The sequence below is a fragment of the Catharus ustulatus genome, chromosome 3 (assembly GCF_009819885.2).
Source record: "Catharus ustulatus isolate bCatUst1 chromosome 3, bCatUst1.pri.v2, whole genome shotgun sequence".
In the NCBI taxonomy this organism is placed as follows: domain Eukaryota; kingdom Metazoa; phylum Chordata; class Aves; order Passeriformes; family Turdidae; genus Catharus; species Catharus ustulatus.
Genome location: NC_046223.1, coordinates 48,854,021 through 48,869,346, shown reverse-complemented (window position 1 = coordinate 48,869,346; position 15,326 = coordinate 48,854,021). Strand labels below are relative to the sequence as shown.

Here is a 15,326-nt window from a genome sequence, read left to right as displayed (position 1 = left end):
GCGCGCGCTGAGCGCGGTGGCCCCGCCCCGCGCGCGGGGACTACGATCCCCATGGTGCCCCGCGCGGCCCCGCCCGAGCTGTGGCGGTGGGAGCGCGCGTTCCTGAGGGCATTCCCCACGGCCGGCGCGTGGCGCACGCGGCTTGCGGGTGACCGCGAGAGCGTGACATTTATCAGCGTTAATATTTAATGTCAACAGAAATCAAAAGGCCCGCAGAGTTTTAACAGGGCAATGGGCTGCAGCCAACGCCGTGAGAGGGGAGGGCGGGGCTGTGGCGGGTCAGTGGCTGCCAAGGACCGAGCGAGGGAGGGATGTTTGTTGCAGCACTGAAACCCCGGTTTAACGTGAGAACCGAGGCCAAAGTTACTGTTATGTGACACAGGTTCTTGTCAGCTAACATAAGGCTTCGCTTGCAAAAATAAAAAAATTGCAGTAAGAAGTAAATTTAGGCCACTATCTGCCAGACAACAGTTTCTTTTCCTACATGCCATTCTGAAGTCTGTACAGTTCTTACATCCTTTGACTCGGTGACATGTATGACTCAGTCAGCAGTGTAGAAAGCAATTTTCCAGACAGCAGACAGCAAAGTTTAAAATCAATGCACTCTGGAAAGAGCACATCTGAATTACAAAGTATCAGCTAGGAAATGCAGAGAAATAACTTGGCCACAGTGATAGCATACGATGTTTTAATGTTGAAAATATTGATTGAATTCTGCTTTGCCAATTCTTTTTTCACTCCATGATTCTGACTATGTACGACACACTCCATAAGTTTTAGATCCAATTGCAGTTAGAATTCCGTTTGGATTATGTTCACTTCTCTTAAGAATATGTTCTTCTATCACTTCTGACATTTCTTTTTCTATCAAACTGCTGTGTTCATGGGAAAAACAGTAATCAGAGTAGACAATGAAATGTACTAATATCATTCAAAATCTTATGTGCAATTCAATTTAATATGCTTTCAACTATTTTCTGTATATTATAAATATAGTAAATATAGTCCTAAGGTGAACCTCAGAGTCAGAAGCACTGCAGTCAATGAACTTGCATTGAAGGAAGCCAGAGCTACAGAACTCTTGACCAGCTCAGATTTTCCTTTTCAATTCCTTCACCTGAAAGGACGGATACTTTGGAATTGAGGAGTTAGCACAGCATACCTTAACATTCAGATTATTACAGATATCTTCAGCCATGTATGAACCAGTATGACCCACCCTCATGACTTCTCATAACGTCTGTAAAATAACACAAGCCTGATTCCATAAGTCAAAGGCTTTCTTGGTTTCAGTAGAGCTATCTTGACATAAAACTAAGAAAGCAGTCAGATGGTAGGTAACATTTGGTGAGTTATTCCTTTGAAGAATACCATAATATTGCAGTTCTATTTCCCATAGGTACCAGATGAAACAGGGAAGCAGCACCCATTATGGTTAGTTACAAGACTTGTCGTAAAATAGAGAATTATTTTCTTTCACAAGTAGCTCCTGTATCAGGAGCGCTGGTAAGACTAGAAAATACTATGCCAAATCTCTGTTGTGTGTTTTTTCTTTCCTTGAGCAGTTTTGTAATAGTGACTTGCAGAATACATTTTAAAGAGATCTCAAAGTAGAAAGTACAGCAGAAATATTCTGTATTCTTTGCAACTGCTTTCTGTCATGTAATAAAAAAAAGATACTTTCTGAGTATAGCCCTGTTGAGCCCTAATAGAAATCTGAGATAGGTGCACAAGATAAAAACACTGAAGTACCTCTAGAACTACTTGTTTCTCAACACAGCTCTCCGAAAGAGAGAAAATGGGATCACTGCGTGATGTAAACATCTAACTTTACACAGAAAAGTAAAGCAAAATTGAATTTGTCCCCACTGTGCACTACAATGGGAAAGGACATCTTACAGATTTTACTAAACTTTGTGCACTGCCTGGCCCAGCTGTAAGTGTCTTCATACAGTAGGTTAATACACAGAATGAAAACCAGCCCTTTGCTGAAGCTCACAATCAGACCATCAGCTTTGGTGATATTAGTAGATTGGGTGTCTAGTTTACACTATTTTTTCTAAAATTTCAGTGAATTTCTTATTACTGCTACTATATTGTTTTCACTGTTTAAGAAGTCCATCACTTTTATCTCAGGTTTTATCTGGAAGTTAGTTGGACTATTGAATCAATTTCTTAGAAAAGAAATTTGATTTCTCTCTGATAGGTGGCAGTATTACATTCACTGCGCCCTTTATCTCTCTTTCATTGAAATTTCTATTCATGGACTATATGTTTCCACAGCCATTTTTTTAGCTTAGCTAAGAAGTCAGACTTTAATACTACAAGCAAATTCATAAACAGTTGTACATACCTAGAGGATGACATCCTTAAACTATATTTAGAAACAGAGAAAATATTTTTAAAAGCTCCTCATTTATCAGGAAAATATTATGAATAGTGTTAGTAAAGTTGTTAAAAACCTAGATTATGTAGTTAACATGGGTTTGATATGGTTATCTGCTGATTATGTCATAGTAGCTATTCTGAACTTAAGTGTGGCTGTGCTACTTGTGGCAAGTTTTGTTTTTTCTCTCTGGAAACGTAATGTCAGTATAGAGAACAAAAGCATGCTAAACTCTAGTATCCCAGTGCGTACTTTTTCCCTTGTGATCTGTCGCTGTGAAATCATACATCCGGGTGCTGCTGAAGCCTTGTAGCTTCGTGGCTCAGCCTGGCCCCTAGAGGCTTCTTGGGACAGCAGCAGGCGAGTGCAAGGGGCAGTTCAGTTTCGCTTTTGAAGAGGCAGGAAAAATTCTCTTAATTTGTAGGTAAATCTTCAAACTAGTCCTGCAGTCATTAATACCAATTTAAATTACTCTTGATTTGTTTTTGACCTCACTATAACTCAGGTGCTTCCGGACTCTCCAAGTCTGTCCAGAACTTGAGCTGTGCCAAGGTGACTTTCTTCAGTTTGGGAATTATACAGAGCTCTCTCTGTATTTATCATTAAGGCATGATCTAGTAGCATTAATAGCTTGATTTATTAATTAACAAGAAATTGCAAAAAGACAGCTGCTGCTGATAACCACAAAAAGCTTGCCATGCTGTGGGAAAGGAACAGCTGTGTCATCGTATTTAAAAGAGCCTGAGACAAAGAAACTTGAGTCCTTCTGGAGCAGGTGAGCAGCATCGAGGGAGTTGTTGTGTCAATTTATTTAGCTTGTTGCTGGACCCCCTTGTACCTCAGGTAAGCTATCCTAGACTTACACACTCTGCGTGTGTAGTCTATTTTTCTGAGAAAAGGGATTTTGAATAATGTTTGGCAGCGTTCCTTTCCTCAGTGTTTCTGGTAGCACACAGTGAACTAGCAGGTGAACGTCTGTGTTTCAGGAAAGTCTACACAAACATGAACCATAGAGGGCCTTGGATAAAATCTTGTTTTAAGCCAGTAGCTCAACTAAAGGGACCTCTTAAATGAAAGCTTAAAATGAAACAAAAAAAAAATCTTTTGTCATTAACAGGAAAACTGTAGATGAGATTCTCTGAGATCTGATTTCCAGCTCAAGACTTTTATGGGACTTTAAGCCCAGAAAGAAGAGCAGAATAGAGATGTTTATTTTTCAGGTACAGGCTCCTCAGAGTGCAGTGCAGCGGGCAGGAGAGATTATCTCTAAAAATCCAGCAGCACTCCCTCATAGCAAGAAAATAGTATTTCGCTGCACTATTTGGGTGAAGTTGCCTTCTCCCTTTCTAGGAGTAGGCAGCTGATGGCGGGTGCTTCCACAGTGCCTGCTGCATTCCCATTATTACTGGCTGCTCTCATGCATAGTCTCGGGCCAGAAGTTGGGGATAGATTAGTACTGATCTTCTTTCTTACTCTCTCTCCCCTTTGTCTGTCCTCTTACTCTCTGTATTTATGCAGGTGCTGTAATGATAGGGGTGGGACCAGACAGCAGGGTACCCCGATTCATCTGCAAATGCATGTGTCTATATACTCCTCATCTGGCCTTTACTGAGGAGGTTTTTTAACTCCTAGAAGTGAAAAGTGTTCTTTTTTATTCTGCTTTTCACTGACTTTACAGCTTCATGTCACAGACACCGGACACAGTTACACTCAAGACACTGATCTTGCTAGAGATATCTTCAAACCAGAAAGTCCTGTCAGCATCTTGTTAAATTCCAGCTTTCCAAAAAGTGGCATAATTAGTGAAGGCTTTGAAATATCTTAGGTCACTTGAATAGAATGGGGACTTGCAAACTAAAGAGAACAAAGTCACTACTTAATGCACTCACTAGTACCTATCGATAAAGGTCTTAAAGTAACTCAGTCTGGAGCATAGTTAGAGCTTGGTAGCACTCAATTTTTATCAGTCTCATTATTTTACACAAGCCTGGTCACACAAGGGCTGGTCTGAACTGACATAGCCTCTAGTTTATATAACCACATTGATAAAACAAAGATATTTCACACAGGTCAATGACATGCAGATGTTTTATCAAATTTTGTTAGAATTTCCTTATACTTCAGAGATAAAAAAAAAATATTTTGCTTGGATGTTTCTATGGAATCAGGTAGAGTGGTCAAATATTGTTTGTGCTTTCTAGGAAAATGGGGGAAGCCCAGTAATCTACCATTTCCCTTGCATCCATTACATCTAGCCATACTAAATGCCCTGTTAATTTCTGTTTCTCATATAAGTGTTCTTTGGGCTACATGGAATAAAACTAAAATAGGTTAATCATTAACTAATTATGCCAGTAGCAGCTGAATAGTTTAATGTGTTCCCAGCTGTAAGTAATCTACAGTCTGTTTCTTGCTTTTTTGTAGGTACTGATATATTCCATATTGCCAAGTCTTCCAGCAGCAAATGAAAAATATGTGTTTATTCCTCCTTTCAATTTTACCTTTGCTTTTGAAAGTCACTGGCACCAAAGATATTATATTTGGTCATAATAATTTCACAGAATATCAAGTGGGCAACATGAACCTCATTCTCTCTGTCACACATGGTGGGTCAATGGAACCTAATGAAATCCCTGATCGAGAGGCTGCCTGTTGGGATGAGGAGACATCCTCTTGTATTTTCTCTCATAACTGTCCTCCTGGAAGTATTCAAAATTCCAAGAAATGCAAAGTGTCTACCAACCAAGACAGGTATACTATAGAGGTGGCTCAGGCTCTTGCTGAAGAAATCAACAACATTACTGGTGGTTTTTTCCCACATATCATCATAAACCACCTACAGCGGTTCAAGATGGATGCTAACAGGGAAAAGGAAGAAGCCTGCTTTGGAATTCCCCAAGCAGAACAGGCCTGGGAGGACTATATGGGATTTTTGACCAATGCAAAATCACAGATGTCAAGGGGCCTAATTCTGGATATCCACGGACAAGCACATCCTGAAAGGTGGATAGAACTAGGTTACACGCTTTCAAAAACTTCCCTTAACTCAGGTGTCTTTTCTGCATCAGATTCCTCAATTAGCTATCTGTCCAGTCAGCTGGTCAATGTGTCTTCTAAGACTTTGATTGCAGGGAATAGAAGTTTGGGTAAATACATTGAAGAACAAAAGAAGAGTTATGTTTGTGTGCCTTCTCCATCCAATCCTAGCCCGAATAATGGAAGCTATTATAGTGGTGGGTACATAACAAAGACTTTTGGCTCCCGTAGTTCTGGCACCATTGATGCCATTCAGCTTGAATTGCCTCAGTGGGTGAGGGCAGCTGAAGAGCGCCACAGATTTTGTAAAGCACTGGCAAGGGCTGTAATGAAATTCTGGCAAACTAACTATTGCAGCCAGTACAAGCACAAACTTCTGCCATGCTGAAAGAGGCTGTTTTGTTAAGATACCTTTCCTTAATAGAGCAGTGATCTGGAACAATCAAACAGTTCATTCACCTGGAACATTTAATCCTGTAATATAATTGTGAATGCTGGTAGAAAGAAATCATTGATTGTTGATGCAAAGGAATGCATCAACACAGAGGAAATCCACAGTTAATACCAACAAATTCATTAACACACAGCTTTGTACTAGACACAGCATTGAAAAGACTGCTGTAAGATGAGTGGGTGCAAGTATCACTTGCCTGTGCTTAATTTCTTTCCAGTCTCATTTTCTGTTTTGAAGCACATGATAAACAACTAATCTTCTTCTAATAAATTCTGTGCAATGCCTTAGTGGATTATCTGTTCAAAGAAATCTCTCTGCTTTTCCTTTGACACTCAATAAAGACAGTTGGATAATATAATTGTGTAAAATGTTTGGGGCCAGGACCAGTTTCCATTTGGTGCTCATAAAGGGTTTGGAAGTAAACAGTAATGCTGAGCAATGACATCTACTTCAGGTTTTTTTTAATATAATGAATTAGGAAAAAAAGATCTGATAGCACTTACAGCACTATAATTTTGTCACATTTTCTACAGTATAACAGTAAGGTACTGACTAGGTGGAAGGCTGATAAAGACAGCACACACATGCATTTTTGATGGTTTTCCTTACAGCCTGATTCCCTTCTGAGAGCTTGTCCATTGATTTCATTCACCATAGGATTAAACACTTGATTGTTACTGGGAATAGTACTACATTATGGATAGTTTCTGCACAGGGGAGAATATAGTGGCATGAATAGCCACGACTACAAGTCAACTCCTAGAAAACACAGGCAGATAATACAGAAAATCAAAGGGAGAAGGAAGCAAGACTGAAAAGGGTACCATTTGAAAATTAAGAACATATGAAATCATAGCACTGCTAAAAGTTTGTTAAAAAACTATAGAGTAAGTAGTCAGTTTTGAGGAAGTAAATAGTCAATAAACTCAAGAGAAGTGGGATATCTGCATCTTGCAAACACAGCAAAATAATTTAGGCCTGACTATTAGTAGGGACAATGCCAAAGAGAAAATATTACATTACATATTATAAAACATAACACATAGGAACATAAAAATAAATGGGTAAGGATCTATCTGAACCTGAAATGTGCATTTTTAATAATCTTGGAAGACCAGGAAATTTTCAGGTAGCTGAAAGAGACTTTATGTAGCTTTCAAAAGGATACAGGATTCAGAACTTCAAGAATGTTACCTTTCCTATGTTAACTGCTAAACCATGGGTCAGATGAAGTGAACACAAGTAGTAAATGGCAGATTACACTTCATCTGGTGCCACTCCGTTTGTCAGACAAGTCTGATTTTAGTTTTGATCACAAGGTTGGCTGATGTGGTGGGGTGACCCTGGCAGGCACCAAGTGCCTGCCCAGTTTCTTGCTTGCTTCCTTACCTCTGCCAGTGGGATAGGGAAAAGATGTGGAAGAGCAAAAGTGAGAAAATTCTTGGGCCACAGAGAAGACAGTTTAATAAGTGAAGCAAATCTGCTTGTGCAAGCAAAGCAAAACAAGCAAATCAAGCGCTGCTTATCACTCATCATGCAGGCAGATATTTGTTTAGCTACTTCCTGGGAAACAAGGCCTCAGCACACATAATGAATGGTTGCTTGGGAAGACAAACACTATCACCATGAATATCTTGGTTCCCTCCCTCGTTCCATAAGGATGTTACATGATATGGAAAATTTCTGGTGAGTTCAGGTCAGCTGTCCTGGCTGTGTCCCTTCCCAGCTTACTCACTGGGTGTGGGAAAAAAACCACCTTGCTGTACTGGCATAGCTCAGCAATAGCCAAAACACTGGTGTGTTATCAACACTGTTTTATTTACTAATCCAGGACACAGTACCATACAGGCTGCTATGGACAAAACTGCATTAATCCCTGCCAGATCCAGTACAGCTGATCATAAGAATTTAAAATAGACTCCCACATGATATTTTGCAGCTACCGTTAAATCCATCATAGCCTTGTAACAAGTCAGGAGTGGGTAAATAATTGCAAGTCATTGTATATTCAGTCTGTGAGAAGAATGTCTTTTCAAGACCAGCAGCTCAAACACCATTCAATACCAGTGATAGAGAAAACTTGCTATTTTTCCCAAAATAGTAGGTACAGTAATTTCACGACCATAAGACACACCGGACTATAAGGCGCACCCCCCGAGACTCGGCAAATTTCGCAGCTTTGTAGATCATATAAGGTGCACCGGACTATAAGGCACACTTTTTTTTCCCCGCGAAGAGCTGTGCTGTGTGCAACAAAGTAACTAATTAGTAACGGAATCCCACGATCATGGAGTTTACTGGCAGGTGCTCAATTTGCAAACATTTTTCACACGTTGGTGTAGCCTTTAAACGCAGCCCCAAGCGTCCTCCCCGTGCGCGGGGCCCGGCACTCCCGCCCGCCCCCGGCTGGCGAGGTGGGGCTCGGGGCGGCTGCGGCTCGGGGCGGCTGCGGCTCACACCTCGGGGTTGCTGCAGTTCAGGGCAGCTCGGGACCATTCGCGGCTCGGGGCGGCGTGGCGCTGCCTGCTCCCTCTCTCCCTGTGTGGCTCCTGCTGGCCGGGGGCTGCCTGCTCCCTGTCTTCCTGTGCAACTGCTGCTGGTCGGGAGCTGGCCGGTGCCTGGCCAGTGCCTGGTCAGTGCCTGGTCGGCGCCACCCAGCCCGCACTGCGGGGGCTGGCCGGGGGCTGCCCTCTCCCTGTCTCCCTGTGCGACTGCTGCTGGCTGGGGGCTGCTCACTCCCTGTCTCCCTGTGCGACTGCTGCTGGCCGGGGGCTGGCTGGTGCCTGGCCGGTGCCTGGTGGTGCCACCCAGCCCGTGCTGCGGGGGATGGCTGGGGGCTGGCTGCTCCCTTTCTCCCTGTGCGACTGCTGCTGGCTGGGTGTTGGCCGGTCCCTCTCTCCCTGTGTGGCTGCTGCTGGCCTAAGGCGGGCTGGCACCGCCCAGCCCATGCGGAGGGGGCTGGCTGGGGGCTGGCCGGTGACGCCCAGCCCACGCGGCGGGGGCTAGCAGGGGGCTGGCCGGTGACACCCAGCCTGCATGGAGGGGACTGGCTGGTGACGCCTCCCACTCACGACTCAGCACTCCTGTGGCACCGCCCCCCCACTGCGGCTCACACTTCCGGGTTGGCAAATGTCACAACTTTGTACATCATGTAAGGCGCACTGGAGTATAAGGCGCACTTCCGGGTTCGGGGGAAATTTTAGTCAAAAGGGTGCGCCTTATAGTCGTGAAATCGCTGTAATAATATCACTAGTTACATGCATCATCCTAAGTCCTCACTAAGATAAGACACTTGGCACCATTTGTATGTTTAGACAAAGGATGAAAATACGTTCTGTGTTCTGTGTCATGTTGTGACATTTTCCTGGAATGCTGAAATGCAAGAAAAGATTGGTGGAATCATGATGGATAATTAATTGAACATGAGCTTAGCAGGCACTTTTCTGATTTAGAGAATGGACACACTCTTTGAAAGTGTAAGCAAGAAATGAACAGGCAAAACCAGCAGGGCATATTAACTCTTTGTTGACTTTATGTTTAATCTGGCAGGAAAAAAAACCAGCATAATTTTCAATATTTAGAAGTTCATACTGGACAAAGTGAAGCAGAGAGAAAATCAGTAGTTTTGACATAGAGAGTAACTGTCAGCAAATACACATTAAATCATATAGACTTTTCAATATCTAGTTATAATCATACACTGGCTTTATTAGAATTTATTCTTTGCATGAAGGGTTGGAATAGAAGTAAATATTTGTTTTCTGTGTTCCACTTAATAATGAAATAGATTTAAATGTAAAAAAGAAAAGAAAAACAGAGAAAAAATAGCCAAAGAAATCTGCTAATCCACTTTAATGAAGACAGAAACTATATTTATTTGTCTTGACTCAAGTCTTCAATGGAATCTGGATCCTTTTCCCGCCCCTTGTGACTGGACTTCTCAGCTTTGATCCTTTGAAGACCTTTAAAAAGTTTCAAGAACTAGTTAACATACTGAGGTGAATAGACCAGATTGATAGCATTTTGTAAGAGCACAGACAAAAAAAATTTTTATGCACATAGCTTACAGAAAATGTCTGATTTCATTTTGTTGTAAATCCATTGCGGTGCCATTGGGTTCAGAGTAGTTGCTCCTAATTTCCCAAGACACAAGAACCCCTGTATTTTATTTTCTTTTTCAGGAAGTAAACAAAACACAGATTTCCAAAGTACATTAAAGGTCAGAAAAATAGCATATGTAATGTAAATATGTAAAAAGTAGCATAGCCAACTACTTGAACCCTGTGCTCCTGAGTTTTTTCTGACACACTGTAATGCTGCATGTACAAGGATTAGGTCATATATATTGGAATGCAGAACTGGAATGCAGAGTATCATATTAATCCAACCTAACCAGCCATCTAGGATCTAACTCCTATCCAAGTCAGTTCTCTAGGTACCCTATACAGAAAGGAATCAGCACCTTTGCTAGGGGCGATTCTTTTCATCCTATGACATGTGGGATAGACACCTGTGGAATATTGTGATCTTGCTCCATAGAAGAAAAACCTAGGAAACTTTACTAGAAGCTTGCAATAGATCAGATCATAAATACCCATAAAATAGTACTGCCTTACAACATGCAAAGCTTTGGGCAGATGAGAATCAATAGGTATGGGGTTGGTTATAAGATCGAGTCTGAGCAAAACATTAATGACATGAGGTTGAACAGGAGGAGTAAACATCTGCAATACTCACTTTTTGGCATGGTCAGTTCAATTGGATTCTCAAGCTTCCACCAAAGTTGGAGTTGGATAGGTAGTAACGCAAGTCATGGTAGAAAATTAAATTGAGAAGCAGTTAACAGCAGAATGTCAGAGTATGTCATTGTAATAACGTACAAGTACTAATGGCTTGTGATGTACGAACGCCACCACAAAGGGTAGAAAACACTTGTGCTTACCTCATATATAGGAAGAAACCCAAATATTGCACCAGCCTCTTTGCTTCCAAACTCAAAAGTTTCCAAAGACTGCAGCTGACCAAGGGAAGCCAAAGTTAGTGCATTAGTAGCTAAAGATAAAAGGTAATGAAGACATTCTTACTACAACTGCAAGAGAAGTTTTATATGCCCATGACTTTTAAGGTTAAAGTCACATAAAGACAGAAGAGCTCCATTCATACTCAATTAGAGTAGTAGGAAGTGGCTTCTGATTTCATAGGAACCCTGAAAGAACTATTGTATGCAACCAGGGATTCACTGTTATTCTAGTATTTTCACACATCCTTCAAGTAAACTTAAGATATTTAGGTTTTCTGTTGAAAAAGAGGAAAATTCTAGGGTTTCTTTTACATGTTTTAAACAGTGAATCAGTTTGTGCTACCTTCTAAACTGAAATTTGAAAATGTGAAAAATGAGAATGAAAACCACCAATATTTCTTAGATCCCTCTGTTTCTTGCATTTTTGTTTTAGCTTATGCATTGAATGAGAAAGATATATATGGATAATTTTTAAATGATAAATACAATTTTATTTTCTATACATTGCACAGAACATAAATTTGTCACATACATTACCTACCTTTTCAGGAGCCAGAGCTTTGAAAAACTTGAAGCCGTGAGCTGCTTCTCCATGTTCAGCCTTTTCTAAATCTGAAGGTGATCTGGTCAGTGATTTCCATCTGTATGTAGAAAATAGAGAAAATCTGAAGTTCCTATCAAAATGACAATTATGAACACAAATTCTTACATGGCTCCAAAATGAAATTACTTTGAAGTATAAATTACTTAATATCTCTTCAAAATATAATTTATTATTAGGACCTTCATCGGTGTAATGGAGTGTTTCACTTACACTTTATCAATCCAGGTATGGCTATCACCTGTAGAAGGCAGGCAACCTTAATATAAACACCATTTACAAGAGTCATGTACTTACTCACTGTCTGATAATGGCTTTTCAGCACTTCTTTAAGTTCTGTCTAGAACACATGATGTGACTTACATAACAGAGGTGCCCTCTGCTCGTATGTCTGGTTTCCAAATTTAGCCATGAGAAGAAATTATCTAGAGTGCAGATTAACAGTTGCCTTTATAATCATAAAAATAAGTCAGGTTACACAAGCTAAATAACTACAGGGAGAAACTGAGACCATTCTTCAACACGGTTCTATCTACCTGCTGGCATTTTTCAGTAGATCTCCTGAGACGCTTGTTTAATCTGTAAGCATCTACGCTGCTCAGACTGGTTTATGCCTTTTCAAGCACGTGCACATTTGGGGAATATTTTCCAGTTTTCTCCTGGAGAAGCTGACTGGTCATGGCTTGGCTGGGTGCAATGTTTTTATGTGCAATAGCACATAGTCATTAGCTCAGCTGGGTAGAGCATGGTGCTCATAATGCTAAAGTTGTGGGCTTGATGCCTGTATAGGTCATTCACTTAAGAACTGGACTTGATGATCCTTGTGGGTCCCTTCCAATTCAGAATATTCTGGGATATTCAATCTGTGATGTAAAAATAGTATGGCCAGCAGGACTATGGGTGATTGTCCCCCTATATCGGCAGTGGCTAGGGCACACTTCAAGTGCTGTGTCCAGTTCTGGGCCCCTCAATTCAGGAAGGATGTTGAGGTGCTGGAGTGTGTCCAGGGAAAGGCAACAGAACTGATAAAGGATTGAGAGGATAAATCATACGAGGAGCAGATGGGAGAGCTGGAGTTGTTTAGACTTAGAGAAAAGGAGGCTCAGGAGAGACCTTATTGATCTCTACAACTGCCTGAAAGGAGGCTGGAGCCAGGTGGGGGTCGGCCTCTTCTCCCAGATGACAACAGGACAAGAGCAAACGGCCTCAGTTCCACCAGGGGAGGTTTAGATTAGATATTACGAAAATTTTTTTTGCTGAAAGTGTAGTCAGGCATGGGCACAGGCTGCCCAGGGAGGTGGTGGAGTCACTGCTCCTGAAAGCGTTCAAAAGGCATCTGGATGTAGCACCTGAGGGATACGGTTTAGAAGTGAACATGGTGGTCCTTGGTTAGCTGGATACCAAATTAAATGGGGTAACAGTAAAGCACCTTAGAGATTTTCCCTTGTCCCAAACTGCTTTGGTTGAAAGGCAGCCTAAGAATGGACATGGTATATGAAACCTTACCACTAAACAATGCAGGACTTTTAAAGCCCTGAATATTTTTTTCCCTATTTGGATTACTTTGTTACTTAAGACACTGTGTGCATTGCCTTTGAAGATGCCCTCTTCAGTATTTGTGTTCACTTGGTCAATCCACTAATTAGTGAACCAGAGAGTTCCAGAACTAGAAATATGTACTTAAACTAAAGAGTCAAGGCTCTCTGACTTAAAAACTCTACCTAGAAGAACAGTTCAACACTTCTATTGAACACACATTTATGCCAGTTTCAGAATGCCATGATCTGTGAATCTGCTACCCATGAATATATCTATAACATACCAGCAAATTTAAGATGACCATTTCCTAAACGGAAAGATTAAATTTGGTTTATTCTTCTAGAAGGATTTGTGTTTTGTTCGAAAATATCCACATTAAGCTTTTTCAGTAAATTTTTTGAGATCCAGAAATATAGCAACTTTAGGAATTTGAAAGGTAAGAGGTTGCTAACCTGAACAGCATATATAATATACCACCTCTAATTAGGCTAAAAGCTGAGACAAGTATCTAGTCATCACTATTACTGAGTTCAAATCTTGAACATCAACTAATCCTGAATGTCACCAAGTCATAAAAATGAAAAGATTCATCCATACTGGGTCAAAAAACATCTTTAGAAAGATTTTTCTGAATAAAACAGCAATTCTAATTTTTTTCTGGCCTTCAGATGAAAGGTGTTTTTAAAGAATATTTTCAAAACTGATGCCCCAATTACACAAGTATGTAAATGTGATCTTACTTGTCTCTGTCCAGTATGAGAGGATATTTAACCTTCTTTTCCATATGTTTGCTCTCCTCTTTAATTATAGCAGGAATATCACTAACATCAGAAGGCAAAATCAACCGACTGGTATCTGTTAATTCAAACTTCCTGGCTTGTCCAAAGTAACCAAAATAGTATCCAGTCATGGCATGCCAAAGCCTACAGACATAGTAGAAGCAGTACCAAAGGACAGAAAAGAAAAATGGATATTTTTAGAAGTAGACCAGAAATGAGATAATACCTGTGTACATTCTCAAATTCTGTAGCACTGTTTTAGAGTTTAGTGTGCTAGCCATAAAAGCATCAATGAGATTTTTTTTATAATTTAAATAATTTGAGAGTGAAAAAAAAATCAGAAGGTTGTTGTAAAAAACAGAAAGAAAACCAGTTCATGCTTGTATTTATGAAAATGAAGAGTAAATGTACCAAAATTCTGAACTGTTTTCCTGTAGTAAAGTGCTGCCACCAGAGCAGGATCTACACAAAATTTATTTATTTATACTTCCAGAAAACCTAAAGAAATCCCTTCAAATGTACTTGTTAGCCAAGAAGGAGCTATAGTTGTCTATGAAGTATCTTCAAGCTTCCATGGTCTAATTGCATACACATTGATTAAATGCCATGCTTAATATCCATGTCAATTTAACAAGTATTGAAAGCTAAAATAGGATTAGAATAGGATGTAATTTTTAAAATTATGTAGCCATTACCTATGTGTTCAAAGTAAAGCAAGGACTGAAAGAAAATGACAGTCTGCAAAAGATCTGACTTCCAGAGAAGTGTTACATTAAAACCAGCTCTTTTGGATGCAGAACAGAAAATGTACCCAGAGTTTTACTTTATTTAAGTTGTAGCTTATATACAAGTACAGCAAGAGCTGTCAGAAGTGTAAGTAATTTTATACCTGACTGAACCATCAATGGATGCTGTCACTACCACATTTTTCTCTTCTTCTATAAATAATTCAACCACTTCAGTAGCATGTGCCCTCCGGCAGAGCTCCTCCTTTATCTCCTGAGGGGAAAAAACAACATAACTGTATCTGAGCCAGTTCTGTTCCCCACCATGGTTGCTAGCTTAGTGGATTTATTAGCATGTCTTTCTGAAAATCAGAAGAGGTGAAAAAATAATCTCTCCATGAAATAGCCTGCAAATGGCATATGGTAGAAACACCACCCAGGGGACATGGATAAATCCATTTTTAATATACCTTCTTTGAACACAATGAAATAATGCTAACACCATTCTGCTTACATTTCTCTATTTTTTTTCATAGCATCAAGTTATTATTTCAATCACAAAACATGATCTTTATATACAGAAAACATTTTTTTCCTCTAGAGCTCTACATTTTTTTTCTATTTGTCTGGATAAACGTTCAAGTTAAGATGATCTGAAAGATAATTCCTTACATTTTTTTTATTTCGTGGATCTTCTAAGAATGAGGCCATGTTCCAGCGAATAATATATCCCTCTGTTTAAGAAAGGAGAAAGCAAAACATCAGTAAGTTTCTTTAGTGCTACAC

General features: G+C 40.3%; 2 protein-coding genes across 15 annotated transcripts in view; one reads left to right on the top strand and one right to left on the bottom strand.

Moving 5' to 3' along the window:
- Window positions 1–2,552: 2,552 nt before the first annotated feature.
- Window positions 2,553–6,160, top strand: LOC116994152. Of its 3 annotated transcripts, none has more exons than XM_033055626.1 (2): window positions 2,553–2,938; window positions 4,811–6,160. In XM_033055626.1, exon 2 carries the CDS (start codon window positions 4,851–4,853, stop codon window positions 5,808–5,810), a length of 960 nt encoding a protein of 319 aa, XP_032911517.1. In that variant the 5' UTR covers window positions 2,553–2,938; window positions 4,811–4,850; the 3' UTR covers window positions 5,811–6,160. The 3 variants fall into 3 exon arrangements, with proteins under 3 accessions (XP_032911517.1, XP_032911516.1, XP_032911515.1); XM_033055625.1 differs by having other exon boundaries at window positions 2,553–3,161; XM_033055624.1 differs by having other exon boundaries at window positions 2,553–3,229.
- Window positions 6,161–9,726: 3,566 nt separating this feature from the next.
- The window catches only part of WDR64 (WD repeat domain 64), a 103,831-nt gene continuing 98,231 nt past the window's right edge, over window positions 9,727–15,326 (bottom strand). For 10 of the 12 annotated variants that reach the window (XM_033053958.2, XM_033053957.1, XM_033053952.2 and 7 more), the window contains 8 exons: window positions 15,213–15,274; window positions 14,705–14,814; window positions 13,777–13,959; window positions 11,438–11,537; window positions 10,819–10,893; window positions 10,614–10,647; window positions 9,944–10,048; window positions 9,727–9,838 (listed from right to left, as the gene is read on the bottom strand). In XM_033053958.2, the coding sequence (XP_032909849.1) occupies window positions 9,750–9,838; window positions 9,944–10,048; window positions 10,614–10,647; window positions 10,819–10,893; window positions 11,438–11,537; window positions 13,777–13,959; window positions 14,705–14,814; window positions 15,213–15,274 (758 nt within the window). In that variant the 3' untranslated portion in view covers window positions 9,727–9,749. The remainder of the gene's footprint in view (window positions 9,839–9,943; window positions 10,049–10,613; window positions 10,648–10,818; window positions 10,894–11,437; window positions 11,538–13,776; window positions 13,960–14,704; window positions 14,815–15,212; window positions 15,275–15,326) is intronic. The other 2 variants (XM_033053954.2, XM_033053959.2) reach the window with 2 other exon arrangements.

Excerpts from the sequence above, each read along its gene's own strand:
- LOC116994152 (XM_033055626.1), top strand. The coding sequence starts at position 4,851 with ATGAAAAATATGTGTTTATTCCTCCTTTCAATTTTACCTTTGCTTTTG.